This window comes from Asterias amurensis, chromosome 3 (assembly GCF_032118995.1).
Source record: "Asterias amurensis chromosome 3, ASM3211899v1".
Classification (NCBI taxonomy): domain Eukaryota; kingdom Metazoa; phylum Echinodermata; class Asteroidea; order Forcipulatida; family Asteriidae; genus Asterias; species Asterias amurensis.
In genome coordinates, this window is record NC_092650.1 from 13,650,027 (window position 1) to 13,675,797 (window position 25,771).

General features: G+C 37.8%; 2 protein-coding genes across 2 annotated transcripts; one reads left to right on the forward strand and one right to left on the reverse strand.

Moving 5' to 3' along the window:
• Positions 1 to 1,243: 1,243 nt before the first annotated feature.
• On the reverse strand, positions 1,244 to 7,926 carry LOC139934431 (proteasome assembly chaperone 2-like). The gene is made up of 7 exons (XM_071928666.1): positions 7,791 to 7,926; positions 6,461 to 6,632; positions 5,719 to 5,777; positions 5,495 to 5,613; positions 4,661 to 4,861; positions 3,537 to 3,651; positions 1,244 to 3,089 (listed from the first exon to the last, which is right to left on the reverse strand). The coding sequence occupies exons 1-7, from the start codon at positions 7,845 to 7,847 to the stop codon at positions 2,991 to 2,993; spliced, it is 822 nt and encodes a 273-aa protein (XP_071784767.1). The 5' UTR covers positions 7,848 to 7,926; the 3' UTR covers positions 1,244 to 2,990.
• Positions 7,927 to 8,075: 149 nt separating this feature from the next.
• Positions 8,076 to 25,769, forward strand: LOC139934591 (AN1-type zinc finger protein 1-like). Its single transcript, XM_071928873.1, has 9 exons — positions 8,076 to 8,137; positions 9,666 to 9,708; positions 10,544 to 10,583; positions 11,502 to 11,629; positions 12,283 to 12,374; positions 14,256 to 14,383; positions 17,474 to 17,635; positions 19,145 to 19,358; positions 23,190 to 25,769. The coding sequence occupies exons 1-8, from the start codon at positions 8,083 to 8,085 to the stop codon at positions 19,307 to 19,309; spliced, it is 813 nt and encodes a 270-aa protein (XP_071784974.1). The 5' UTR covers positions 8,076 to 8,082; the 3' UTR covers positions 19,310 to 19,358; positions 23,190 to 25,769.
• Positions 25,770 to 25,771: the final 2 nt, after the last annotated feature.

Sequence of the window (25,771 nt, forward strand, 5' to 3'; positions counted from 1 at the left end):
ATACTATCAACCTCTCCACCAAGTAAGGTTTCTTGCTAATAACTATTTTGAGTAACTACCAATAGTGTCCACTGCCTTTAAAGGATAACTAAAATGTGCCAATCTCTAGTCATAGATGATCAAGGTCATTTGTTAATGCCACATAATGCAATTGAAGTATCATGAGTAGTTTGAAATAGTTAGGCAAGATTTGGTTGAAGAACCCACCTCGATCCAGTTATATGTAAATAGGTATTGCATTAACAACTTGTAAAGACTTTTTTGGAGATATTGAAAACTTAAGGCTATAGTCCTAAGTTGAGGATAAGACTAGTCTTAACTATTGTGAAATCCACCCTTGGGAATTTATTAGAAAATATACTATATAAACTATCACAAGCTCCGTTTTACGCTATGTATTATAATATAAGACTGTACGCACAAGTGCTGCACGCCAAGCTGCCATTGCATTGCTGTGGTGCTGGCAGTTTAGGTTTTGTACACGACATGGAAATTGAGTGTCTTACTCAATGATTCTAAACACAATTTACTTCATTCAGACGGTGTGGCAATTTAACAGGTTTTTCTTCATTTTGTTTAACTAGCCAAAGCTTGTTTAATTATACTTACATCTCAGGTCTGCGTACTTTACGTTACTAGGCATTCTATGCTTACAAGGCTAGCGCAGAAATTCGGCGCTTGCACGTAGTAAGCGGGGAATCACGATCGTAAGCACATAATTCGGCGGTAAGCATAGCCATGAAATTGGGCCCAGATGCTCTGGAGGGTGGTATAAAAACCTTTATACTACTTCCAGTGTTTTTATTGCACGGTGCATATTGTGGGTGTTAATGCGTCACGTGCGTCACGCTCCGTGTACGAACTGTGCAAAATTACATTCTAAGCTTTGTGCATGTGCATGCTGTTTGTCGCAAAATAACGTTCCGATATTTTAAACTTTGCGCGTTGCATGCACATACATGAGACTGGAAGATAAATTTGTTATAACAGTACACGCGCGATTGTTGAATACGAAAAAATATAGCGCGTCTGCGTCCCATATCCAACTCGGCCTTCAGCCTCAGATATGGGACGTAGAAGCCCTATATTTGTGTGTATTCCACTCGCGCTTGTGTGATAACTTATAATACGCGTTTCAGTTTTATGAAGGCAAGCGTAAATAAACCTCTTGTGTCAGCCGTCTAAGCTGTTTTTAGATTAATAAGGCATTACAAGTGAATAGTCAAGTATTTGATCAACAATGTAGCTCATTGAAGTTGACTGACCAACAAACACAGCCAATCCTTCACTTTATTGGATGTTTTAATCAGATGAATATATTACAATGCAGAGAGATTATTTTGGTTGTTTGCCGTTTATTTTTGAGGTGTTTCTTTCTTCATGCCCCCCCTTGGAAAATGGAATAACTTGGGTCTGCCACATGAACAGGCCAAAGTTTATTGGTTCTGGTTGTGAATAGTTCTGTCCGTCATAATACCTGTATTAATTGAAGCCACTTGTTGAAATGGGTTACCAATTTCAAAGCATCTGGAATGTTGTCACCCTGAAAGACTTAAAGGCAGTGGATACTGTTGGTAATTACTCAAAATAATTATTAGCATAAAACCTTACTTGGTGACGAGTAGGGGGGGGGGAGAGGTTGACAGTATAAAACATTGTGAAAAACTGCTCCCTCTGAAGTAACGTAGTTTTCGAGAAAGAAGTAATTTTCCACAAATTTGATTTTGAGACCTCAGATTTAGAATTTGAGGTCTCGAAGTCAAGAATCGGAAAGCACACAACTTTGTGTGGCCATGGTGCGACAAGGGTGTTTTTTTCTTTCATTAATATCTCGCAACTTTGACGACCGATTGAGCTAAAGAAAATTACAGGTTTGTTATTGTATACATATGTTGAGGTACAACACGTGAGAAGACTAGTCTTTGACAATTACCAATAGTGTCCACTGCCTTTAAAGATCCATGTTTTGAGCACAATCAACAAATTTGCTCAATCTCAAGATAACGCAGTTCCAGCTTATGAAAGCGCTTTGTATCACCTTCATACTAGTAAGTCTGTGCCTGAAATTGCTCAGGGCAGTCTCAGGATTGAGCAAAATTCACCACATTTGTCTCTTTCTTCTATATTGTTCCTTGGAAACTGATGAATTTTTTTGTTTACTATATGAAATAAGCATTATTTTCTGGGTATTATTAAGTTCCTGGTTCAGTGATAGGTCAGACTAAAGAGCATAAGAACTCCCTGTAAAGTGGGTTCTTTTGTGTTTTTAAGTTTCAATTTGGTGATCTCATTCCTTTCTCCTGAAGACGAGCAGAGTTTACTGTTCAAACGCCAAGACCAAACCGGCTCTTTTCAGAGCCAACACTCCCTCAAAAGAGAAATATTACCTGGAAAAATTACATTCTTGAAATATTGGTTTATGGATATTCATCAGTTTGTCATAGATTTGATGGGTCAAACTGTATTGAAGCTGTGACATCCTCAAATTGTAACTTGGTTCCCAAGTATTCTGTCTTTAGTTCCTAGCAAATGGAACTTAAGTTCTTAACTATTTACCACCTAATGTGCACATTGTATGCTATAACATCTTTGAAGTATCAACAGGTTCCCTGAGTATTCTTCAGTTCTTAATAGATGGAAGGGTCAAACAGTTGGCCGTATAGCAAATTGTAACTTGGTTCCCAAGTATTGTGTCTTCAGTTCCTAACAAATGGAACTTAAGTTCTTAACTATTCACCACTTAATGTACACATTGTATGCTATAAATTCTTTGACGTATCAACAGGTTCCCTGAGTATTCTTCAGTTCTTAATAGATGGAAGGGTCAAACTGTTGGCCGTATGGCAAATTGTAACTTGGTTCCCAAGTATTTTGTCTTCAGTTTCTAACAAATGGAACTTAAGTTCTTAACTTTTTACCACCTAATGTACACATTGTATGCTATAACATCTTTGAAGTATCAACAAGTTCCACAGAGTATCCTTCAGTTCTTAATAGATGGAGGGGTCAAACTGTTGGCCGTATAGCATATTCCAAGAGCTTGGTATCCTCCATGGACTGCGGACCGGTGTTTGACTACTCTCAGGTTCCTGAGAATGAATACAACACATAGCAAAATTATCTACAAAAATAATATAATAATAACTATTTCTTATATAGCCCATTTTACAATAATATGTCAATGCGTGTTTAAACATTAGTGCCCTGACCATTGGGCCAATAACGTTCCTTTAGTCTTTTTTAGCTCCCTGGAGAGTATACCCCGAGCTGCTGTAGCCCTTAGAAGGCCATTTCATACACAATATCGAACTCTACCCTCGCAAGTACCCATTTATACCCCTGGATGGAGAGAAGCAATTATAGTAAAGCATCTTGCTCAAGGACACACATGTCATGACCACGATTCGAACCCACACTACAACTTAACCACCAGAACTTTGATGCTCTAAACCGCTCGGCCATGACACCCCAAAAAGAATTTACGGCACTACTTTGTCAAAGAAACGACATCAGAATAATTCTGTCCGTCATGTTACCTGTATTAACTTAAGCCACTGGTTGAGATGGGTAACCATCGTTAAAGCATCTGGAATGTTGTCACCCTCGGAGCAGAATAACATCAAGATGGCCAAGGGAACATCTTGAAGACAACTGTCAAAGACGGCAAATAAAAATCATTAAGCAAGTTTTTTTTTAAGGAACTGTTAAGACTGTATTTTTACATGTGCTTAAAAAAGAATCCAGGGGTGGATTTTACAAAGAGTTCAGACTAGTCTTATTATGAGTAAGACTAACCTTAACTTTTGAATAACTCCTGAAGAGTCCTAGGACTATCCCAAGTTAGGACTATCTTTGTGAAATTGAACCCTGCATTAAAGCCATTGGACACTTTCAGTAAACAGTATTGTCCAAAGGCCCACACTTCCTGTATCACAACTTATATACAAAATAACAAACCAGTGAAAATTTAGGCTCAATCGGTCATCGAAGTCGGGAGAAAATAACGGGAAATCCCACCCTTGTTTCCGCACGTTTCGCCGTTTCATGACATGTGTTTACTATAATCCGTAATTCTCGATGTCGAGAATTGATAATTGTTTTAATGTTATCTCACAAAGTAAAGCATTTCATAGAATAATATTTCAAGAAAAGTCTTTTACCATTACCTTCATTACCCTGTAAGTTATTTGTAAATCTTTGTTTTTTTTATTTTTTTTTTCTGTTCCGAAAGTTTATAATGGCTTTAAGGGAGGGTTTACTTTTGGTAATTTCTCCAAAAATTAGAGAACATAAAATCTTACTTGGTAAGAAGCACTGAAGCTGTAAGAAATGTGTAACATTTTAAGAAACGATTCCGTTCTAAAGGAATGTGGTTTTAGAGAGAGAGGGGTTCAAAACATTTTCAATCTGAGAAACATTTCCTGCAGCAAAGTTTCTCAGATTGTGTATTCCAATTACGGAATTACGTAGAAGTAGTACAATCAGGATTTAGTCTTAAATTTGCCCAATTACTGGATTATCATGGCGAAAGTGCCCGGACTTAGTAACTCTTTGAGATCGGGGTGATCGACATGATCTTAGTAGGTGGCAGAGCTGTGTGAACAGGTTATATAGCTCTGTAATAAATAGCAACAAATATAGTGATAGAAGTCCCACTCACCAATCATCGAAGAGTCGCTTTGCGACTCCACCTCCGGGGATATAAATCCCCCTCGCACATTCTGGCCTCCCCTCCTCGTTAGCCAATGGTGGAGCCCACTGGTTTTGTCTCTTTTCTAGCCTCTTCCATTGTAGTTGATCTGACAGGACTGTACCAAGTTCTCCATCCAACTTGGGGGTGGTCAAGTATCTAAACTGACTCCTGGAAAAAAACGCACAAAAACATAAGTCAGAGGTTTTTTGTTTGTTTGTTTTGGGGTTTTTTTCGGGGGGGGGGGATGGTATTACAGGAAGTTATTTTACCTTGAGGTCATGTCACAGGAGGCAATTTACGAGAAGAGAATCCAATCGCATAATTTTCTACAGAATTATAAGACATTGTGTAAAAAATTACTACGTGCTACCTAAGTGTTCTTGCAGCATGCACTGCAGTTGGTTGCCTCCAAGTTGCCTGTCAAAGTTCAAGTTGACTTGTGTTTGGTTACTTTTTCCCGCGTTAGCGAACGACAGGTGGAGCGTGCTCAAAAGGCCTTTACAGTGTTGCAGTGACAAATGTTTTAATAAAATTGGAGTTTTTAGGACGTACTTTCTCACACTTCTCGCCAGTAGTGCGCTTGCTCAGGGTTATGCACACACTACAGAGCATGTGCATGCATGCTCAGAGCCACCAAATAGGGCAGTTTTGTCTGCTGCCACCAGCGTCTCAAAAGTCTCCCAATAGTAAATACTTTCTATATAGTCAGTTCTCTGATGTCAGTGAAAACTACTCAATAACAAGGGAAAAGTTGGGCCTCTGATTAAATATTACTTTTCCAGTAAATAAAGCATTACTTACCCTGTAAGCTGTGAGTCAGTTCTCTCATGTGAGTGACTACTACTCAATAAGATGACTCGGGAAAATTTTGAGTCTTTGATCCATAGAAGAAGCTTCTTTCTGAAGTCAGCTTGTGCACCCTGGTGAGAAGATTCAAGTAAATTGCAGTGAAATATGAATATAAAAAGCTTTAAATTCTCAAATGTTTTCATGAAGGATGATTTTCCAGGTTATAAGAAACTCACCTTGACTAACGGTGTTCGCTGTTGAACCACAACTAGCTTCCTCTCTTTGGACTCATACACTGTCAAGACAGAAGATTAAACATGAAAATTACATGCAAAATCATTTTCTGATCACTTAAACAATTAAGTGTGTGGCTTTAATGCAAATGAAACCAAGTAACTTTATTTATCTACTATTTCACTGTGGTTTGTGGTTTTGTGAATAAATGAGTGAACAGTTGAAGGACATTACAATTTATGATTAACCATTGAGAACGGATACAAAATATGCAAAACCCTGATTGAAGTAAGGCTCATCAGCTATGTACCTCATCAGTGTAAACATATTGTAGCGGCGGTGCCGATCGACCGGTAGGGGGCGCCAGCATGACTCCCCTTCGGAGCACTGCTTTCAGCCCATGCGGGCCGATCGAGATATCTGCTCGCCAGAGAGGGCGCTCTCTGGCTTAGGCCTTCTCTCTCGTGTACATGTAGTTTCAGTGAATTGTTGAGTGTTATTAAAGCTCCGAAACGATGACAGAAAGCCAGTAAATTGTACCTTCTTGTGTCATTAAACTGTGTGCATTGCAACCCCCGGTCGACGCTACAATATTGAGGCCTGATACTTCATGGAGGCGACGAAGGCAATTGCCTCAATGCCCCCCGTTCAATGTCTCCAGGCCCTTGAAACTCTCCATAAAAGAGTTTGAAATCGTTTAGATGATGAATGGTGGAGTCTATAATTTAAAATCTGTTAACAAACCTTCTGCACTGGTTACTAGAGAAGCTTCAGTCCTTCCTGATCTCCCGAAGGGATCGTTACCGCACAGAGGCAGGATGCTTGCATCGTGGAGGTAGCCTGCCTTGGTCAAGTCTAGTGTAGAGATCAGTAGATCTGAAGATAACTGGCCAACATTACCTGCAGATACTGCTGGCTGTTGGAGTGAAAACAGAATAAAGTGAAGACTATGCTCATCAAAGAAATTAATTTAGCCCTAGCCTAGTTCAGACACAATACAGTTACAATCTAATACTATGCATACAAATCTGTTAATGTAGCCCCATCAATCCTTCGTCCTTAGAAGCAGCTTTGGTGAAATGGTGCCAGGTTGCTTTATCCCTAAAATGAGTTGTTGGGTCTCGTTTAGATTGAGATTTGTGGCTCTGGTGATGGTGTCTGGGTAGCTCATTTTCCTCCTGCCGCGATTTGAATGTCCACCACAAGGATTCCAGAAGATTTTTCCATTTCAGATACATTTATTTCATGTCAACATCAATCAATACATTGTAATAACATTGTTCAGAAAACATATAATAACTTGTACTAAGGAAAACTTAATCCAGTTAATGAACAATAAACAGAAAATAGCTTGGCGTTAACATGTAGGAAAAAGAAGAAGCAAAAGCTTTTTCCCTCTTCCCTAAAGACAAGGACAATTTACACAAAAACGAACATAACAAACAAAAGGGACATGGACATATGGGTTGATTAGTATCACCCAGCAAGCTGTAGACATCTTAGTTGCGATAACGTAGAAACCCTCCTCTTCGCTGTCGGGAGGAGAGCTACGTTTAAATCGCAACTATAGTCATCTCTGTTTTACAGTTTTGGGTAGTGGCGGTGATCGATTACCCTCCATCATCCGTCAGGTCGCAACTATACGCTAAACCACTTGAGTCCTGCACTAGTAGCGTTATTTATTATGGAGCGAATGTAATTGAGGCACATTCTGGGTTCATTGACCAGCATGAAGTACATTCCAATATAATAAAATATTATACTACTTCTAGAAACTATAAGGCTCCCTTGGAGGAACCTTCTAAAGTTCTAGAAGTAATATTATACATCTTTCAACTAAAATAAACCCTTTTTTTCCTTCTACTCTTTTTGATTCTGGTCTTGTCATAAGAATTATGATTGAGTAAACACTTTGAGCTACACTACAACACAACCTAAAAAGTAAAATTGGTTGTCGACCCTTCCATGTTTTTTATACATTTTTTAATTAGTGACTGTTATATTATATTAGTGTTTATTGTTAGACTTACTCACTTAGTTAGAGATACAATTAAGTACAAAAACAAATAGTTACCAAAATGAGAGTGAACCCACTCCAATCACTTGAAGAAGCAGTTGATTTGATAAACATTTTTACAGAGGTATCTTATTTTTTCTATTCTGATTTTATTAAAACTGTGAGCAAGTAATAGGGCCTAATGACACTTCTGCACGATCTTGCATTTGCAAGTCACACACGCTGAAATTGTTTGTTATAGCGCCCTCAAGGGCTCGCATAATTGAGACAGGTATCCTGTCGTCTGTCAAAAACTACATACGTAATGGTGGTGGGAACCTGACTAATCCACAATTTCTTTAAACCAGTCATGGCGGAGGTTGACATCGGAAAACATTGCTCCGTAAAGACTTGCAAACAACTCGGTAAATACTGGAGTTTACAAATCAGATTGATCGGTTTCGGCTGTGACAACTTATAATGTAGCAACTTAGATATTGCTATCGCATTGAGTAGATTTGCATCTTGTTAAAATGGATGAAAGTCTAGTTTCCGGACATTACTTTTTGCAGGGCCATCGAATCGAACATGTCATTGTGATTGTCGAATGACATACCATTGACTCAGTCTCAAGGACCCGTCGGCCGCGGCGGCAGGCGGTGCATCACTGCAATCCTGCATAATGTTACTGCTTTTAATAATAATAAATTTGCAATGTTATTTCAAAAACACAATTTTATTAAACATAATATAAAGTGTGGTTTAACCTAGCCCACCTTGTTGAGCTGTTAATGGCTCCGCTTTTAACATCGGTCTCATCACTGTCACCATTACAGCCCACCTTCGATACATGTCTTAAATGCTAAGTTTTCAAAGGTTGCAAAATGCGAGGTAGTTTGGTTGCAAATTTCTCCCACTTTAAAAAGTCCAATACTACTCCAACATACCTCATTTTATTCCTTATATTTGTGGAATTACTATAACACATAACAGGGCTTACTAAATGATGACTTTGTCCAGATGTGATGATTTGAAAATTGGTCCAAAAAAACGTGTACACAAATTACATTTACCGTGACATACTCTTGGGCGCCGTCAAGTCAATTTACATATATTATTGATAGCTATTTCAATTCTACCCTTCATTTTTATTGAGCAATTTCATCATCTTTCTTACATGTAAGCCTACAAAAAATGCTATCAAAACGCATACTGAGAAACTTGGTACTTAAAAACGTTTTGCCCTTCTTGTTTGCATGCCACAGTTCTATGCAACAGGGCGTGATGTCACACACACGGAATAACTTTGGAGCAAAAGCAAGAGTAGGCCTAACTCTTTGGAAAGAATTTATAAACAATGTAGGCCTATCAAAATAGACACAGAAACACACACAGAATTTGAGGACATGGCCTACAGAACATACTCATAAAACCATAAAACCATCTTCAAATCGATATGGCGGCCATCTTAGACATGGTGGCCATCTTGAAACGAGGACCTCCCTCACCAACTTTTTTAAAAAATCGGAACGAGCAACATGTTATTTATTTTACTTGGCCTAATTAGTTCCTAGTTGTTAGCATTGTAAGGGTTCCTGTGCCAGGAGTGTCACCTGTGACAGACATGGTGCATTATAAGTTTCCTTTATTATTATTATTATTAGAGTTTCACCATTGCTCCTGTTGTTAACATTTTTCTCTTTTACAGTTAAGGTTTTGTATGGAATGAGATTTTGAGCAATAAGTTAGGCTTGCGATTTAATGTGATAGTGACATAATTGCAGCGTCTGCAATTTTACACATATTTTGATTAATAAGTATAAGTCTGTGTTTCTGATGTTATTAGAATTTTTTAAAGAAATTGTAATGTCGCATTTTAAATTTGCTGTCAAACCAAATAATAAAGAATGTTGGTTGTAAATTATAATATTTGTTTCTATATTTTTATTGTAGATTTTTTGCCGTTTCAATGTAGTGCCTGTTCAGGAATTTTCTGGTAAGTTTGCTATGTAAGTACGATTAAGGCCACTTAATAAAAAAGTGTTGAACGTCTGTTTTTTTTGGCGGATGGGGGAGGGAGGTTTTTTTAATATATTTTTTTAAATTAGTTTTGTTGACATGCCAAATATGAAATCAAGAATAAAGAAATCATCACAATCGCTATAAAACAGAGGGTTTGTGTGTTTTTGATGTTTTCAATAGATTTTGTCAAACAAATTTAACTCTTAGATGACATTTTCTGTAAACTTTTTCAAACAACTCAGCACAGTGTAGGCAAGTCGATATTTGAAGAATTGGTCTTGCTTTTTGCCAACATGAATAAAAGCCTTCTTTAAACATCTGGGTTGTAAAAGTATAAAGAGGTATCGAGACATGGAAAAAAAAATGGGGTCGGGGGGGTTTTGAATGGTCGGGCAGGGACGATCAACAATGTTTTTTTTATGTGGCCTTAGCACAAAACCTTGCTTGGTAACGAGTAATGGGGAGAGGTTGATAGTATAAAACATTGTGAGAAACAGCTCCCTCTGAAGTGAAGTAGTTTTTGAGAAAGAAGTTATTTTCCAAAAATTTTGAGGTCTCAAAATCAAGCATCTAAAAGCACACAACTTCTCGTGGGACAAGGGTGTTCTTTCTTTCATTATTATCTCGCAACTTTGACGACCAATTGAGCTCAACATTACACGGGTTTATTATTTTATAATGCATATATGTTTAGATACACCAAGTGAGAAGACTGGTTGTTGACAATAACCAATAGTGTCCAGTGTCTTTAAAGTATTTGTTGGCTAATTTTAATATGTTTACCTATTTTCCTCTTGTTGTTTTTTCAGTTTGGATCATAGGAGCTTGGATAATCACAACTGTTCCCAGGTAAAGACGCAATCTGCTAATTTTTTTCCCCATCTTAACAACATAATATTTTATTTTTTTACCGAATTGTCTTGACATAATTAACCACTGGTGACCTCATCCTTTAATTACTCAAGCATGAGACACACATTCGTACAGAACAGAAATCTTTAGTTCAAAGGCACACAACTTCGTGTGACAAGGGCGTTTTTTCTTTCATTATTATCTCGCAACTTCAACATCCACTTGAGCTGAAATTTTCACAGGTTTGTTATTTTATGCATTTTATCACCAAGTGAGAAGACTGGTCTTTGACAACTACCAATAGTTTCCAGTGTCTCTAATCTAAAGACTAAGGGAATCAATGTGTGGTGAAGAGGTTTTTAACTAGTGGTTTAAACCTGCGCCGAGGCCTGGACTTGATAATTTTACCGAGACACAGTTGAGGTAAATTATAAAGAACCAGGCCTCGGCGGGTTTAAACCACTAGTTGAAAACTGATTAAACACACTTTGATTCCCATTCATGAATACCTTTTCAGTCAAAAATATCATCACTTTTTGGTCGAAAAGTAAAATAAATACAAAAATTATAATTGTTAAATGAATTCTTTCAACACAACACCCCTCCAGCTATGAAATGGTAAAGCCCTCCGTCGCCCTTGGGTAAACAACTCCTTATGAGGGAATGCTGTGCACATCGCGCGTATCGCGTGATGTGGCACAACTGTTTCAGCCGTTGCTCCGATCAATAGGAATGAAGAAACTGTCTTATAAGAACAGGTGCAAGCTCGCGGTCACGCCCATGTTTCAACACTTTTTACTGGTCATAAACAAAGGTTTATACACACCCACGTGACACGCTCATTACCAATAGGAATAGCGAAACTGTCTGAGGTATTTATGAGTGTATTTTTGAATGTCTCTTTGTTCTGGGCAGGTGAACATAACGCATGAGTGTAACCCACTAGATGCACCAACAAGCTATGGCTGTTGCTTTGGTGAATGCAAGGAGAGAGAACTTATACCGGTCTGCTGTGAGCATTGCCGACAGAATTTCTGTCTCAGGTAAGACTCAATATTATGGAGCCATGCTACAGACAGTCTTCAATTCTCAAAGATGATTTTTTCTGAAGAACTGTGGATGGAAATATTTTTATTTGGGGTTGAACAAAGAAGAATTGAGTAGAGTAGGACTCCAGGAGCAAGTTCGATAAGCGACCGTCTGTCAACCACTAGTCAATGTTCCATGGTTACCTATGCATGAAATACATCTTGGGTACCAGGCAAAATTGCCCACTGGTCGACAATAGTCAACTTTTGTCCCTTTATTGAACTTGCTCCAGATTAATGTGTCAGCGCTCTGCAAACTGAGCTATTCAGCTCTATGTTGGCAGTCTCCCAATTGTGTCGATATTTCTGTTCGGGGTGCCAGTCAGAACCTGTACAACCGTTAACTGCGGTGTAGCCAGGGATCACACCAAAATTACGATACAACCTGGGAAGCGGCAGCCAGTGGATCATTTGAAGGGGATGCTTTTTAAAAATTTCAGATATCAAATACTAAACCACAAGGGAAACTGAATGGGTAAATTTGAAATGATTTTTGGGGTTGAACAGAGACAAACTTACTAGAGTGGATACTCGAACCAACAACCTCCAGATTAACGTGCCGAATTAAATATTTAAGCATATCCGAATTTCATATTTATTTCATTTAGCCATCGACATCAACAAGATCATGAGTGTGCTAAGCTGGAGGAGAGGACGCCCAGAATGGCTAAAACAGCACAACTTGTGGAGAAAATACAAGGTACAGTCTTTAGTCAACAAACAAGCATTAATTTACTGAGACTTTGTTAAAAAACAAGCATTGTTTAACAAACAAGCATTGTTTAAATGAGACTTTGTTAACAAACAAACAATGTCTACCAAACAAGCATTGTTTAAATGAGACTTTGTTAACAAACAAGCATTGTTTACCAAACAAGCATTGTTTAACAAACAAGCATTGTTTAAATGAGACTTTGTTAACAAACAAGCATTGTTTAACAAACAAGCATTGTTTAACAAACAAGCATTGTTTAAATGAGACTTTGTTAACAAACAAGCATTGTTTAAATGAGACTTTGTTAACAAACAAACAAGCATTGTTTAAATGAGACTTTGTTAACAAACAAAGAATTTGTTGGGGGTCAGAATTTTTTTTTTTTAATGTTTTATTAAAAAAGTGATGTTATGTTTTAAAAAAATAGTTTTCTGGTCTGAGGGAGGGGGGGGGGGGCGATGACCCCTTTTCCTTTAAAAAAAAATTTCAGGCTCTAAAGAAAAGAGCCACTGGCATCCCTGATTGTTTAAATGAGACTTTGTTAACAAACAAGCATTGTTTAAAGGAGACTTTGTTAACAAACAAGCATTGTTTACCAATCAAGCATTGTTTAAATGAGACTTTGTTAACAAACAAGCATTGTTTAAACGAGACTTAGTTAACAAACAAGCATTGTTTAACAAACAAGCATTGTTTAACAAACAAGCATTGTTTAAATGAGACTTTGTTAACAAACAAGCATTGTTTAAATGAGACTTTGTTAACAAACAAGCATTGTTTAACAAACAAGCATTGTTTAACAAACAAGCATTGTTTAAATGAGACTTTGTTAACAAACAACCATTGTTTAACAAACAAGCATTTTTTAACAAACAAGCATTGTTTAAATGAGACTTTGTTAACAGACGAGCATTGTTTAACATAAACACTGGTCATTATCAACAGTTTAAGCACCCCCACGTGACGCACCCTCCACCAATAGGAGTAGAGAAACTGTTTGGGGTAGTTATGAATGATAGACAAACTATGCAAACCTGCAATATGATATCATGTGATGAATTCATCTACACGGTATATAGTCAACCCTCCTACTGTCTGACCATTAACATGCACTGTGGTTTGAATGATAGATAAACTATGCAAACCTGCAATGTGATATCATGTTGTGAATGGATCTACACCGTACATAGTCAACCCTCCTACTGTCTGACCATTCAGTATCATGCACTGTGATTTGAAAGATAGATAAACTATGCAAACCTGCAATATGATATCATGTGGTGGCCTATCACAGTACATGGCACTATCAAGGCAGATACCCTCACACACAGCATTTAGTTGCAACTTCAATGATTGTAAGAAGGAACTATAAATAAATAGTAAACTTGCAAGTACAACCATGTGTAAATCTCTTATGAGTGAGTGTTGGCTCTGGAAAGAGCCGGTTCGGTCTCGACAATTCCAACAGTATGCTCTGCTCGTCTTAAGGAGAATGCTGTACTACTGGCGGTGGTGTAGTTTAAGTAGCGCTGGACGGATGAACATTTCATGATTTTGAAGCAATCATACTTGGACAAAGTCCTTGCACTTAATGTCTTTCTTGTGATATGTATTCAATTATTAGCGGTACCTGCTGCTAAAATATAGAATTTGAACTGCCTCTAGCTAGCGGGCAACCTAGGTGGTCTAGTTGGTAGGACACCTGCTGTAGAATGACAAAAGTCGTGGGTTCTAATCCCACCCATGTAATATGCCTGTGAATATTGTTCACCGAACATGGGAAAGTACCAAGTATACAGCGCTTACACAAATAAGTGTACAAGTATAGAGTCAAATAATATTCAATGATTATTATTTTGTTTTTAGAAAGCTACAAAGCTAAGGAAGCAGTTTCTACGAAGAGGAAGGTTGGAGCCAAGTCACAGAAGACGGCAGCTAAAGTTGCCTTGATGAAGATGAAGATGAAAGCATTGGGAGACAAGGGCATTCCTCAGGTTGGTCATCAATACTGTTTGAAAAAAACCACACCCCAAATATATTGTTATGACGGAAGTGTCGTGGCCGAGCGGTTAAGAGCATCGGATTCAACCTCTGGTGTTTCTGACCATCAAAGTGTGGGTTCGAATCCCCAGCCGTGACGCTTGTGTCCTTGAGCAAGACACTTAACCATTGCTTCGTCCTTCGGATGGGACAGAAAGCCGTTGGTCCCTGGGGTTCGTCATCAATACTGTTTAAAAAAAACAAAACATGTACCGTGGCTTAGTGGTTAAAAGCACCGAATCCAAACTCTTGTGTTTCTGATCAGCAGAGTGTGGGTTCGAGTCCCAGTTGTGACACTTGTGTCGTTAAAGGAAGGTACACTTTTGGTATTTGTCAAAGACCAGACTTCTCACTTGGTGTATCCAACCATAAGAATAAAATAACAAGCCAGTGAAAATTTTAGCTCAATTGGTCATCGGAGTTGCGAAAATCGATGAGAGAAAAAAACACCCTTGTTGGACGAATTAGTGTGCTGGCAGATAGGAATAAAAGACTTCTGGCTAGAAGTCTTTTATTATTTTAGTGAGAAATAACCTCTTTCTCAAAATTCATGATACTTCACAGGGAGCCATTTCTCACAATGTTTTATACTATAAACAGCTCTCCAATGCTTGTTACCAAGTCAGTTTTAAGTCAATATTTGTTTTGAGTAATTACCAAACGTGTACATGTACCTTCCCTGTAAGCAAGACACTTAACCATTGTGTGTTGTGTAACGCATGTAAAGAACCCAGTGCCCCGGTGTTCCTGGTTTGCCTGGCTGCGTGTTGCATCACAGTACCTTGTAAACCACTACATGGTGCTATCAAAACCTAGCCATCCACATACCTTGCAAGAAAATACTGAACGTTGAAGCACCTTGAGCGTAACTGAGCGCTACATAAGAAGCCACTATTATTATTATTAGTCAATAACTGTGTAAGGCTTTTTTTTTTAAGAGAAAAAGCAACCTCAGTTATGACAGTTAAAATTTGTGTAATGCTGTTGTTTTTTGTAAAGCACGTAGCTATAACATTGGTTAATTATTGTCCAAAATATGCATGTTTTGTGACACAGCATTTACATGAAATAACAGATTTGTGAAAGTTCAAACTTTCTCTGTTTTTGAAGTAGGCTACTTTGAAGTCACAAAAACAAGTTTATAAAACAACAATCACTCTGAACAGCAGGCATTGATACTGAACAAAGTTTAACTGTGCCTGAAAATGTCCCCCTGTTTTGACAGACTGCAGTTGCATGTCTAATGAACACAACCTTTCTCGACTAACCTTTTTAGCTTTGTGCTGGGCAAGTTTAGAAAGAAATGCTATGTCCAGCATTTCCTCCACTTCAAAGTTTCAAAGTCAAACCACAGGCCTTCAAATCTGAGGTTTGATTCGAGTGAGGGTTCACAGAGGGAAAGACACCAACTATATATTTTTGTTAGTCTGCCTTGATCTAAGCAAATTAAAAAAAGAAGTGATTTTGGGGGTTGAACAAAGAATTGACTAGGGTGGGATTCGAACCAACGACCTCCCGATTAACGCGCCGGCGCTCTACCAACTGAGCTATCTAGCCCTATGTTGGTGGTGTCCCTATTTTGTCAATATCTTTGTTCAGGGGTGTAGCCAGGGATCACACCCAAATTACGATACAACCTGGGAAGCGGCAGCTAGGGGATCACCTTAAGGGGATGCGACTTTTTGTTTCAGATATCAATATAAACCACAAGGGAAACTGACTGGGTAAATTTTCAAATGATTTTTAGGGTTTATACCGATAAAAAAAGACCAAAAGTATATACAACAAGTATTTCCATAAATATGTAGTTTAAAAGGCAGTGGACACTATTGGTAATTACTCAAAATAATCATTAGCATAATACCTTACTTGGTAACGAGTAATGGAGAGCTGTTGATAGTATTAAACATTTTGAGAAGCGGCTCCCTGTGAAGTAACAAAGTTTTTGACAAAGATGTAATTTACCACGAATTTGATTTCGAGACCTCAGAATTGGATTTTGAGGTCTCGAAATCAAGCATCTGAAAGCACACAACTTTGTGTGACAAAGGTATTTTTTCTTTCATTATTATCTCGCAACTTCAACGACCAATTGAGATCAACTTTGTACAGGTTTGTATTTTATGCATATGTTGAGATACAACAAGTGAGAAAACTAGTCTTAGACAATAACCAATAATGTCAAGTGTCTTTAAAAGCACTGGTAATTGTCAAAGACCAGTGTTCTCACTTTGTGTATCCCATCATAAGCATAATATAACAAGCCTGTGAAAATTTAGGCTCAATCGGCCATCAAAGTTGCGAGAAAATGATGAAAGAAAAAACACCCTTGTTAGACGAATTTGTGTGCTTTCAGATAGGAATAAAAGACTTCTAGCTAGAAGTCTTTTATTATTTTAGTGAGAAATTACATCTTTGATAAAAACTTTGTTACTTCAGAGGGAGTCGTTTCCCACAATGTTTTATACTATCAACAGCTCTCCAATGCTCATTACCAAGTCAGTTTAACAGTTAAAGGAACACGTTGCCTTGGATCGGTTAAGTTGGTCTTTGAAAAGCGTTCTGTAACCGTTTGTTGTAAAATGTATACGGTTAGAAAGATATTGTAAAAGTAGACTACAATGATCTACACAAATATGCCTCAAAATTGCGTAGTTTTCTTTTTTCCCTAACTAACACGGTCGGCCATTTATGGGAGTCAAAATTTTGACTCCCATAAATGGCCGACCGTGATAGTTCGCGACGTAAAAGGAAAACCGTGCAATTTTGAGTGATACTTGTGTGGATCATTATATTCTACTTTTAAAACATCTTTCTAACCATATGCATTTCATAACAAACGGTTTCAAACGCTTTAAATAGACCAACTCGTCCGATCCAAGGCAACGTGTTCCTGTAATATTTGTTTTGAGTAATAATCAAATGTGTACCTTCCCTTTAAATGAAACCCGAGCTTCAAATCTGAGGTTGGATTCGAACCAGGGTTCACAGAGGGAAAGACACCAACTATGGTTTGTTTCTTAATGTTGTCCTTCTCTTTTCAGACTGAGAGACTTTACTTCAAGGTTGTTCTTCCTCACGATGAGACGTCGGAACTTGCGAGTCAGGCGATGTTCTTCTCCTCAGTGTGGAGTATAGGCAGAGCGATAGATAAAGTAGCTACCACTGTTAAACTCAGAAATGACAACAACATTGCAACAGCCAAGGTATACGTACAACTTATAGTTTCCGGGTTGTAAGAAAGATTATCTCATGCTGTGAGTTAAACCTGGCTCATGCTTAAACCAAAAGCAAATGTGATTGTTGGCAGATCGATAGATAACGTAGCTTCCACTGTTAAACTCAGAAATGAGAACAACATTGCAACAGCCAAGGTATACACACAACTTATAGTTTCCGGGTTGTAAGAAAAGATTATCTCATGTTGTGGGTTAAACCTGGCTCATGCTTAAACCAAAAACCAGAAATTAACTTGGCAACAGGCAACAGAGAGCTGGTGATAGTATAAACATTTGAAAATGGCTCCCTCTGAAGTGACGTTGTTTTTGCGAAAGAGGTAATTTCTCACTCAAATATTAAAAAGACTTTAAGTCTGAAGCCTTTTTTAGGCATGTGAAAGCACACAATAGTGTGAACAACATGTGTTTTTTCTTTCATTATTCTCTTGCAACTTCAATTACATCTTGAATCTCAGTTTTTTACAGATTTGTTATTAGATCTATATGTTAAGATACACCAAGTGAGAAGACTGGTCTTTGACAATTACCAATAGTGTCTAGTCCCATTAAAGGCAGTGGACACTATTGGTAATTGTCAAAGACCAGTCTTCTCACTTGGTGTATCTTAACATATTCATAAAATAAACCTGTGAAAATTTGAGCTCAATCGGTCATTAAAGTTGAGAGATAATAATGAAAGAAAAAACACCCTTGTCACACGGAGTTGTGCACTTCTAGATGCTTGATTTCGCAACCTCAAATTCTAAATCGCAGGTTTTAAAATCAAATTCGATGAAAATTACTTCCTTCTCGAAAACCACGTCACTTCAGAGGGAGCTGTTCTCACAATGTTTTATACTATCAACCTCTCCCCATTAGTCGTTATCAAGTAAGGTTTTGTGCAAATAATTATTTTGAGTAATTACCAATAGTATCCACTGCCTTTAAAGCCATTAGACACTTTCGGTAAACAGTTTTGTCCAAAGGCCCACACTTTGTGTATCACAACTTATATGTAAAATAACAAACGTGTGAAAATTTAGGCTCAAGCGGTGGTCGGAGTCGGGAGAAAAGAATGGGAAAATCCACCCCTGTTTCTGCACGTTTCGCCGTGTCATAACATGTGTTTAAAATAAATTTGTAATTCTCGATATCTAGAATTGGTAATTGTTTTAATATTTTCTCAAAAAGTAAAGCACTTCATAGAATAATATTTCAATAGAAGTCTTTCACCATTACCTTTTGTAAACCCTGTAAGTTTTTTTTATAGCTGTGAACTTTTATTTTGTTTTCTCTTCCGAAAGTGTATTATGGCTTTAAGAGCTATGTGTGTGCTTTTCCGGTGTGTATTGGTGCCATCGTTGTCCGAGCGATTACCCAAGAAGGACTTGGGTTATCAACATCCAAACTTATTGTATGGATTGGTCTTGGGCTCCCCAGTAGATTGATGATACATATAATGCTATTCTTAATTTGTATTTTTGTCATGACTTGCAGAAATTAAGGCTATTCCATCCAGAAACGGGGGAAGTTCTTGCGATGGAAACCAGGTTGAACACCCTGTTAGAGGGTGAGAACCCCCTCTATAATGGAGGAGCCATCATTTTAGAATATGTACAGGATTCCTGCACTGTATTGGAGAACATTGACGACTACTTATAACAAAGACAAATTTCCTTCCTCCTGGATGATGTGCAATGTCCCCCAAAAGGTAAGTTAACATTTTAATTACATAATCAAAAGTATCTCTTGTGGCCAACTCTTGGATATTAATATCATATATTTTGTTTTTTTGAGCACCGTGATATTTTCAACTCACTTGTGTGATGAATATTTGGCATGTAGTTTGATTGATGGGTGTTTTTTGCAGGAGTATCCTGATAAAGGGATGGACACACTAATTGCAGCATCAAAATAGTCACCGTTTGGTTTCAGGGCAAAGTGTTCAAGGTTTAGGGATAATACTTTAGCTAGACTCATTGTACTGACAATTTTCATCGACGGGCAAAACGCCTTAAAGCCAGTGGACACTACTGGTAAATGTCAAAGACTAGTCTTCACAGCTGGTGTATCTCAACATATGCATAAAATAACAAACCTGTGAAAATTTGAGCTCAATCGGTTAACGTTGCGAGATATTAATTTAAACACCCTTGTCACACGAAGTTGTGTGCTTTCTGATGCTTGATTTCGAGACCGCAATTTCTAAACTTGAGGTCTCAAAATCAAATTCGTGGAAAATCACTTCTTTCTCAAAAACTACGTCACTTCAGAGGGAGCTGTTTCTCACATTGTTTTATACTATCAACCTCTCCCCATTACTCTTTACCAAGTGAGGTTTTATGATGATAATTATTTTGAGCAACTACCAGTAGTGTCCACTTGCCGTTAAAACTGTATACCAAGGTAATGAGAGCTGGATTCACAGATAGCACATATTTAGGTGCACTTGTGAGTGTCTGTCACAGCTTAACTCTATCGTTCCGTTAACAAAGTCTTTCTGTGATAAGAATTTGCAAGCCTCTGCAAACTTCTTTGCTAGCTGTGTAAAATTGAGGAATCAGTACTTCCAAGTCATGATCAAAATGAATGTTAAAGGGAAGGTACACGTTCTGGTAATTGTCAAAGACCAGTCTTCTCACTTGGTGTATCCCATCATAACCATTAAATAACAAGCCTGTGAAAATTTGGGCTTAATTGGTAATCGAAGTTGCGAGAAAATGTTGAAGAAAAAACACCCTTGTTGGACGAGTTTGTGTACTTTCAGATAAGAATAAAAGACTTCTACAGTGTAGCTAGAAGTCTTTTTTTATTTTAGTGAGAATTTACCTCTTTCTCAAAAACTACGTTACTTCAGAGGGAGTTGTTTCTCACAATGTTTTATACTATCAACAGCTCTCCAATGCTTGTTACCAAGTCAGTTTTTAAGTTAATATTTGTTTTGAGTAATTACTAAACGTGTACCTTCCCTTTAACCCTAGCAGATAAAAATACTTTACGAAAAATGTTTATTTTTGATATTCTGCTGTCGGTGCACTTAGTTTATACTGCGGGGACGAGTCATTCTCTGTTGTGAAAATTATGCTGTTAAAAAAGTCATCGCCTTATCTCTGATAACTTCTTTGCTAGCTTCTTTGCTGACTTCAGGAACACTTTTTTTCAAGAAATATTCAGCCACCGTTCTGATTTTCCATGTTAACTCTTGAAGATAAATATGCTTTGGAAAAACTAAACTTTCTCCTGTTTATTCTTGCTAATTCTTTGGCCTGTTCACACAGCACCTAATGCACCTCTGTCATGCTAAGTCAGTGCTTTTCAAGAAATGTTTCTGTGATGAGCATAAGCCTTTTTGAGGTATGGCGGACACAATGCTACAACACTGTAAAGTTGTGGTAAATTTGTGCGTAGTGACCATAGAAATAGAACGTATGTTATTCAGTGAAATGCACATTTTAGGCGATGCGGCGTTTACACGTAAACCTAATGACCACCAACATGGTGAGCGTGGCATCAGTCGTGGCGTGTGATGCGCGCGTATCATGTTCGCAATAGACTGTGCAAGTCTCGCGCAGATTTGAACTTCCGGGACCATTGTGGTCCCAACCTTATGGAGTTTTACGTTGGGGAGATTTTGTTTTGCCCATTACTTTAGTTTAATATAGTTTATGACCATAAAAATGACATATGTAATACTAATTAATAACATATATAAAAGTAAAAATTAAGTCAACATAATATCAAAGAAAAACCGATATTTAAACTTGACCTCAGGTCAGGTTACTTGTAAAAAATTAAGAATTTATGCCCATCTCCGATCAAGAAACTTACGCAGACGCTTGTTTTGGCCGTGCGGGGTGGAAAGCCTTTTCATTGGTCGCTTAGGCGTCGGCTTCCTCTTTAAAATGCGTCACGCGTTTATCTTATGCCCTTGCGACCATCGTGCGTCCGCGTATAAACCAGCTTTCAGTAGTTTCCGATTCGGGCGTAGATTTACAAAAGGGGTTTCAAAACATTTAAGATCAAACAAACATCCTTGTCCCAGAGTTTTACTTTTGTCTATACATAGACTTTAACCGATAATTGTGTATTAGTTTAAAAAGCTAAAACTAATTTAAACAAGCTCTAATGGGTATTTTTGTTGTTCAGATTCGGCATTAAGAAAACAATTAAAGCAAAGATTTGATTCATAAAAAAATTAAGTTCTTCAGTTGTCGTGTTTTCTCGCTCCGGTGCGCGCGAGACTTGCACAGTCTATACCTCAAAAAGGCTTATTGCTTTCTCTGTAAAGTCCTTTGCCTGCTGTGTGTGACTTTAGGAAAACTTAATTTCAAGAAATGTATAGACATACTTGCCAAATTTCCATGTTGACACTTGAAGACAAAAATGCTTTACAAAAAAGAAAACTTATACTGCAGGGGACCCAGTCATTCTCTCGTAATCAAACTGTTTACAAATTTTTTCTGTGATAAGCATCATCTTTCTCTGCAAAGTTCTTTTGCTGACTGCATAACTTTAAAAACACTGCAGTTTAAGAAATGTAAGTCATTTCTGCCGAATTGCCTTGTTAACCCTTGAAGATAAACTGCTTTTGAAAATTTAATCTTTCTGTTGATTCGTGCCATCTTATTGGCTGATTCACACACAGCACCTACTGTGGGGGACCAGTCATTCTTTGTCATACTAATCAGTCAATATACCAATTACAAAGTCTTTCTGTGATAAGTGACTTTCTCTTTACACTTCTTTGCTGGCTGTGTAACATTGGGAACACTTTCTATGTTATCCCTTTGACGAGTAAAATGCTGTGAAAAATCTTAAAGGAACACGTTGCCTTGGATCGGACAAGTTGGTCTTTAATAAAGCGTTTGTAACCGTTTGTTATAAAGTGCATATGGTTAGAAAGATAGTTTGAAAGTAGAATACAATGATCCACACAAGTATCACTCAAAATTGCGTGGTTTTTTCTTTTTACCTCGTCGACTAACAGGATCGGCCGTTTGGGAGTCAAATTTTTGACTGCCATAAATGGTCGACCGTGTTAGTTCGTGAAGTAACAAGAAAACCACGCAATTTCGAAGCAAATTTGTGTCGATCATTGTATGCTACTTTTAAAATATCTTTCTAACCATATGCCTTTTATAACAAACGGTTACAAACGCTTTTCAAAGACCAACTCGACCGATCCAAGGCTACGTGTTCCTTTAACTTTCTGCTCCAGACCTTTATCATAATGCGCGCGCAGCGCACCTACATGTACATGCGCGGCTCCTGACTGCCATTTTGTGTGTTAGAAAGTGCATAAAATGATGGTACATATTGTGTATGCTTTGACCCTCAAAATGGCAACAGGAGACGCGCGTGTATGCGAGCTGCATGTTGTGAATAGGGTCTATTGATTTTTAAAATTCTGAAATGCTTCTAGCTTTTCCTTGTTGCAGGTTGGGGTAATATATTAGTATTATTTTTGTATCTTTTTCTCGATCTTCCTTTTTGTGGATAAGCACACTTTATAAACATCTGTTGTTATTATTGTTATTTATAGACCCATAAACGAGTGATGTCATAGTCTACTGTTTAATCTTGATGGTGCTGTTGTAGGAATCGTACGTACTTCCTAGCTTGTGGTAAACATTGATGCATTGGCCGCTGGGTGATCGATCACTGATTAGGAAGGACTAATCACACCAACTGAAATAAAAACACTGATTCATTTGGAGAGATCAAATCAGTTTGTGTAAACAGCTGGACTCCATTTTGTCAATATCCTCGGTGTCAAATGGGTAGACCCGAATGTATGGCCAGTCATCTGCCGTGGAAGACTGGAATCTCGGAACGCTCGGACATACATTGAGCCAAATTTTATGACAAACAAAAGTAGTTGCCTGTCCAGGCTTGTATGCAACATTTGTATGACCTAGGACAACAGTCTGGAGTCGAGAGTTACACAATGACACACTGAAAGGGATGTTACGAGGCATGTCTTCCACTACCTGTTTTTACTCTTTGTATAAGGGTAAAACCGAGCGTGTCATGGTAGATGCCTGGATGTGCACCCTATTCACCAGAAAATCAGGGTCGATTTAAATTTCAGTGGTCCAGCTCCCAGCAAAAAACAAAGGAAATCCTAAATTGTTCCGGCATTAAATAATGATCTGCCGTAAGTCTGTCCCCCTAAAGTTACTGAAAAATATGTCCTCTAACGTAATATGGTTAAAGTGTCAGCAATGTCATTTTAACAACCTTGGTGACTAGAATTTCCTGATAATAGTAATCATCTGAAATCATTGAAAATCCATTCCATAGGCATAGCGATATCATGATCACACTCCATGTGGACAGTTCGTGGTTGGGATAGTACGACAGTGATGAGATTGTGCCTTTGGTGATACAAGCACGGAATTTTGCACACATGAGGAAGATATTGTTTAGGTAAAATAACAAACAACGGTGGCCATTTTCAAAATTTAGAAAGTGGCTCGTTTGTCAAGCTTTGGTTTTTTCAAAATTCAAATCTGCGATGACCCTATAGGCAAGTATAATTTTCATGACCTACTCTTACCATGTGTCAAATTCCATGCTTGGATCCAAACCATAATTCCTGCAAATATTTGTGGCCTATCTGCCCCAGTAGAACCCCCTTAGGTTTAACAAACATACACGTAGGCCCATAAAAAATCGTCTTGTCACATTCTTGTCACGGAAGTTTGTTCCTTACACGATGCAGTGACACAGCATGTTTTCGTCGATGTTGCAACATTTTCGAGTGACTCATTTAGGACACATGCTCACTGTAAATGCATACTTCATCGAACACAAAGGAAGTGTCATTGTGGCAAATGTGAAAATATCAAGCTCTTTTGTAATTGGCTGAATCCTATTTGATCTCGGAACCTGTCAACAATAAGTAAGTGGCAATTGAAATTATCTCACGTATTGACCTCTGCAGGGATGAGAAAATTCAGACTTTTATCTTTTGAAACAAAACGTTGCATCCCCTTAAGGTGATCCCCTGGCTGCCGCTTCCCAGGTTGTATCGTAATTTGGGTGTGATCCCTGGTTACATGGCAGTTAACGGTTGTATGGCTTCTGACTGGCACCCCCGAACAAAGATATTGACAAAATAGGGACACCGCCAATATAGGGCTAGATAGCTCAGTTGGTAGAGCGCCGGCACGTTAATCCGGAGGTCGTTGGTTCGAATCCCACCCTAGTCAATTCTTTGTTCAACCCCAAAAATCATTTCAAAATTTACCCAGTCAGTTTCCCCTTTGGTTTATACTTTTATCTTGTATAATAATAATAATATCCAAGTTTTATATAGCGCACGTATCTACCAAACAAGGTACTCAAGGCGCTGAGTATTAGTACAAACTTTCAGAAAGATAGGTTATTGCAGTGACGTATTCCGAGACCAAATTATTTAGAATTCAGGCAGTTTAACGTGCCTGGTAAACAAACAATTCTGTAATGTTTTAAAGTTGTTTAAGGCAGGCTATTCGATCTACTTCTCTAGTGCAAACGATACTGTTACTCTTAAGGATTTACAAACGATGGCAATGCTATCATTACAATGTACTTCTTAAAATCTGGATCAAGGTTTCAGACTTTTTTTATCAGCAGTGATTCTCACCCTTGTCTTTGAGAAAACTAGAGATAGAGATAATATTTGAATATGCCAGTTTGGAGGAACGACCTGCAACTTGAAAACAAAATCATTGTAGGATGCTTTATATAAAAATATAATATTGTATTAAATTTATGTTTTGTGAAGTTTCTTGAAAACTATAGATTGCGATAAAAAAGACTCATTTTGAATCTTAATTTTTGTACAGTTTTGTTACTTTCTGTTGCTAAACCAATGCCATGCAGCCATTTTTGTTTGGTTCCCTGGATGTTAGAACAACTCACATATTGGTAGCCTGTAAGGGGCCAGTCTTTTTCAACAATAGCCATTCCTTTTTTATAAAAATCAGATGCATTGTTGCAGACCTTTCCAATTGAGATATGAATAAAATGTAGTCTGTATTTCAATTCATTTAGGTATGACTTCCAAGTGTAGAGTAACATTTACATAGATATTTATTACACATGTTGAAATAAAGTTCCAAATGCTTAAACTCAAAA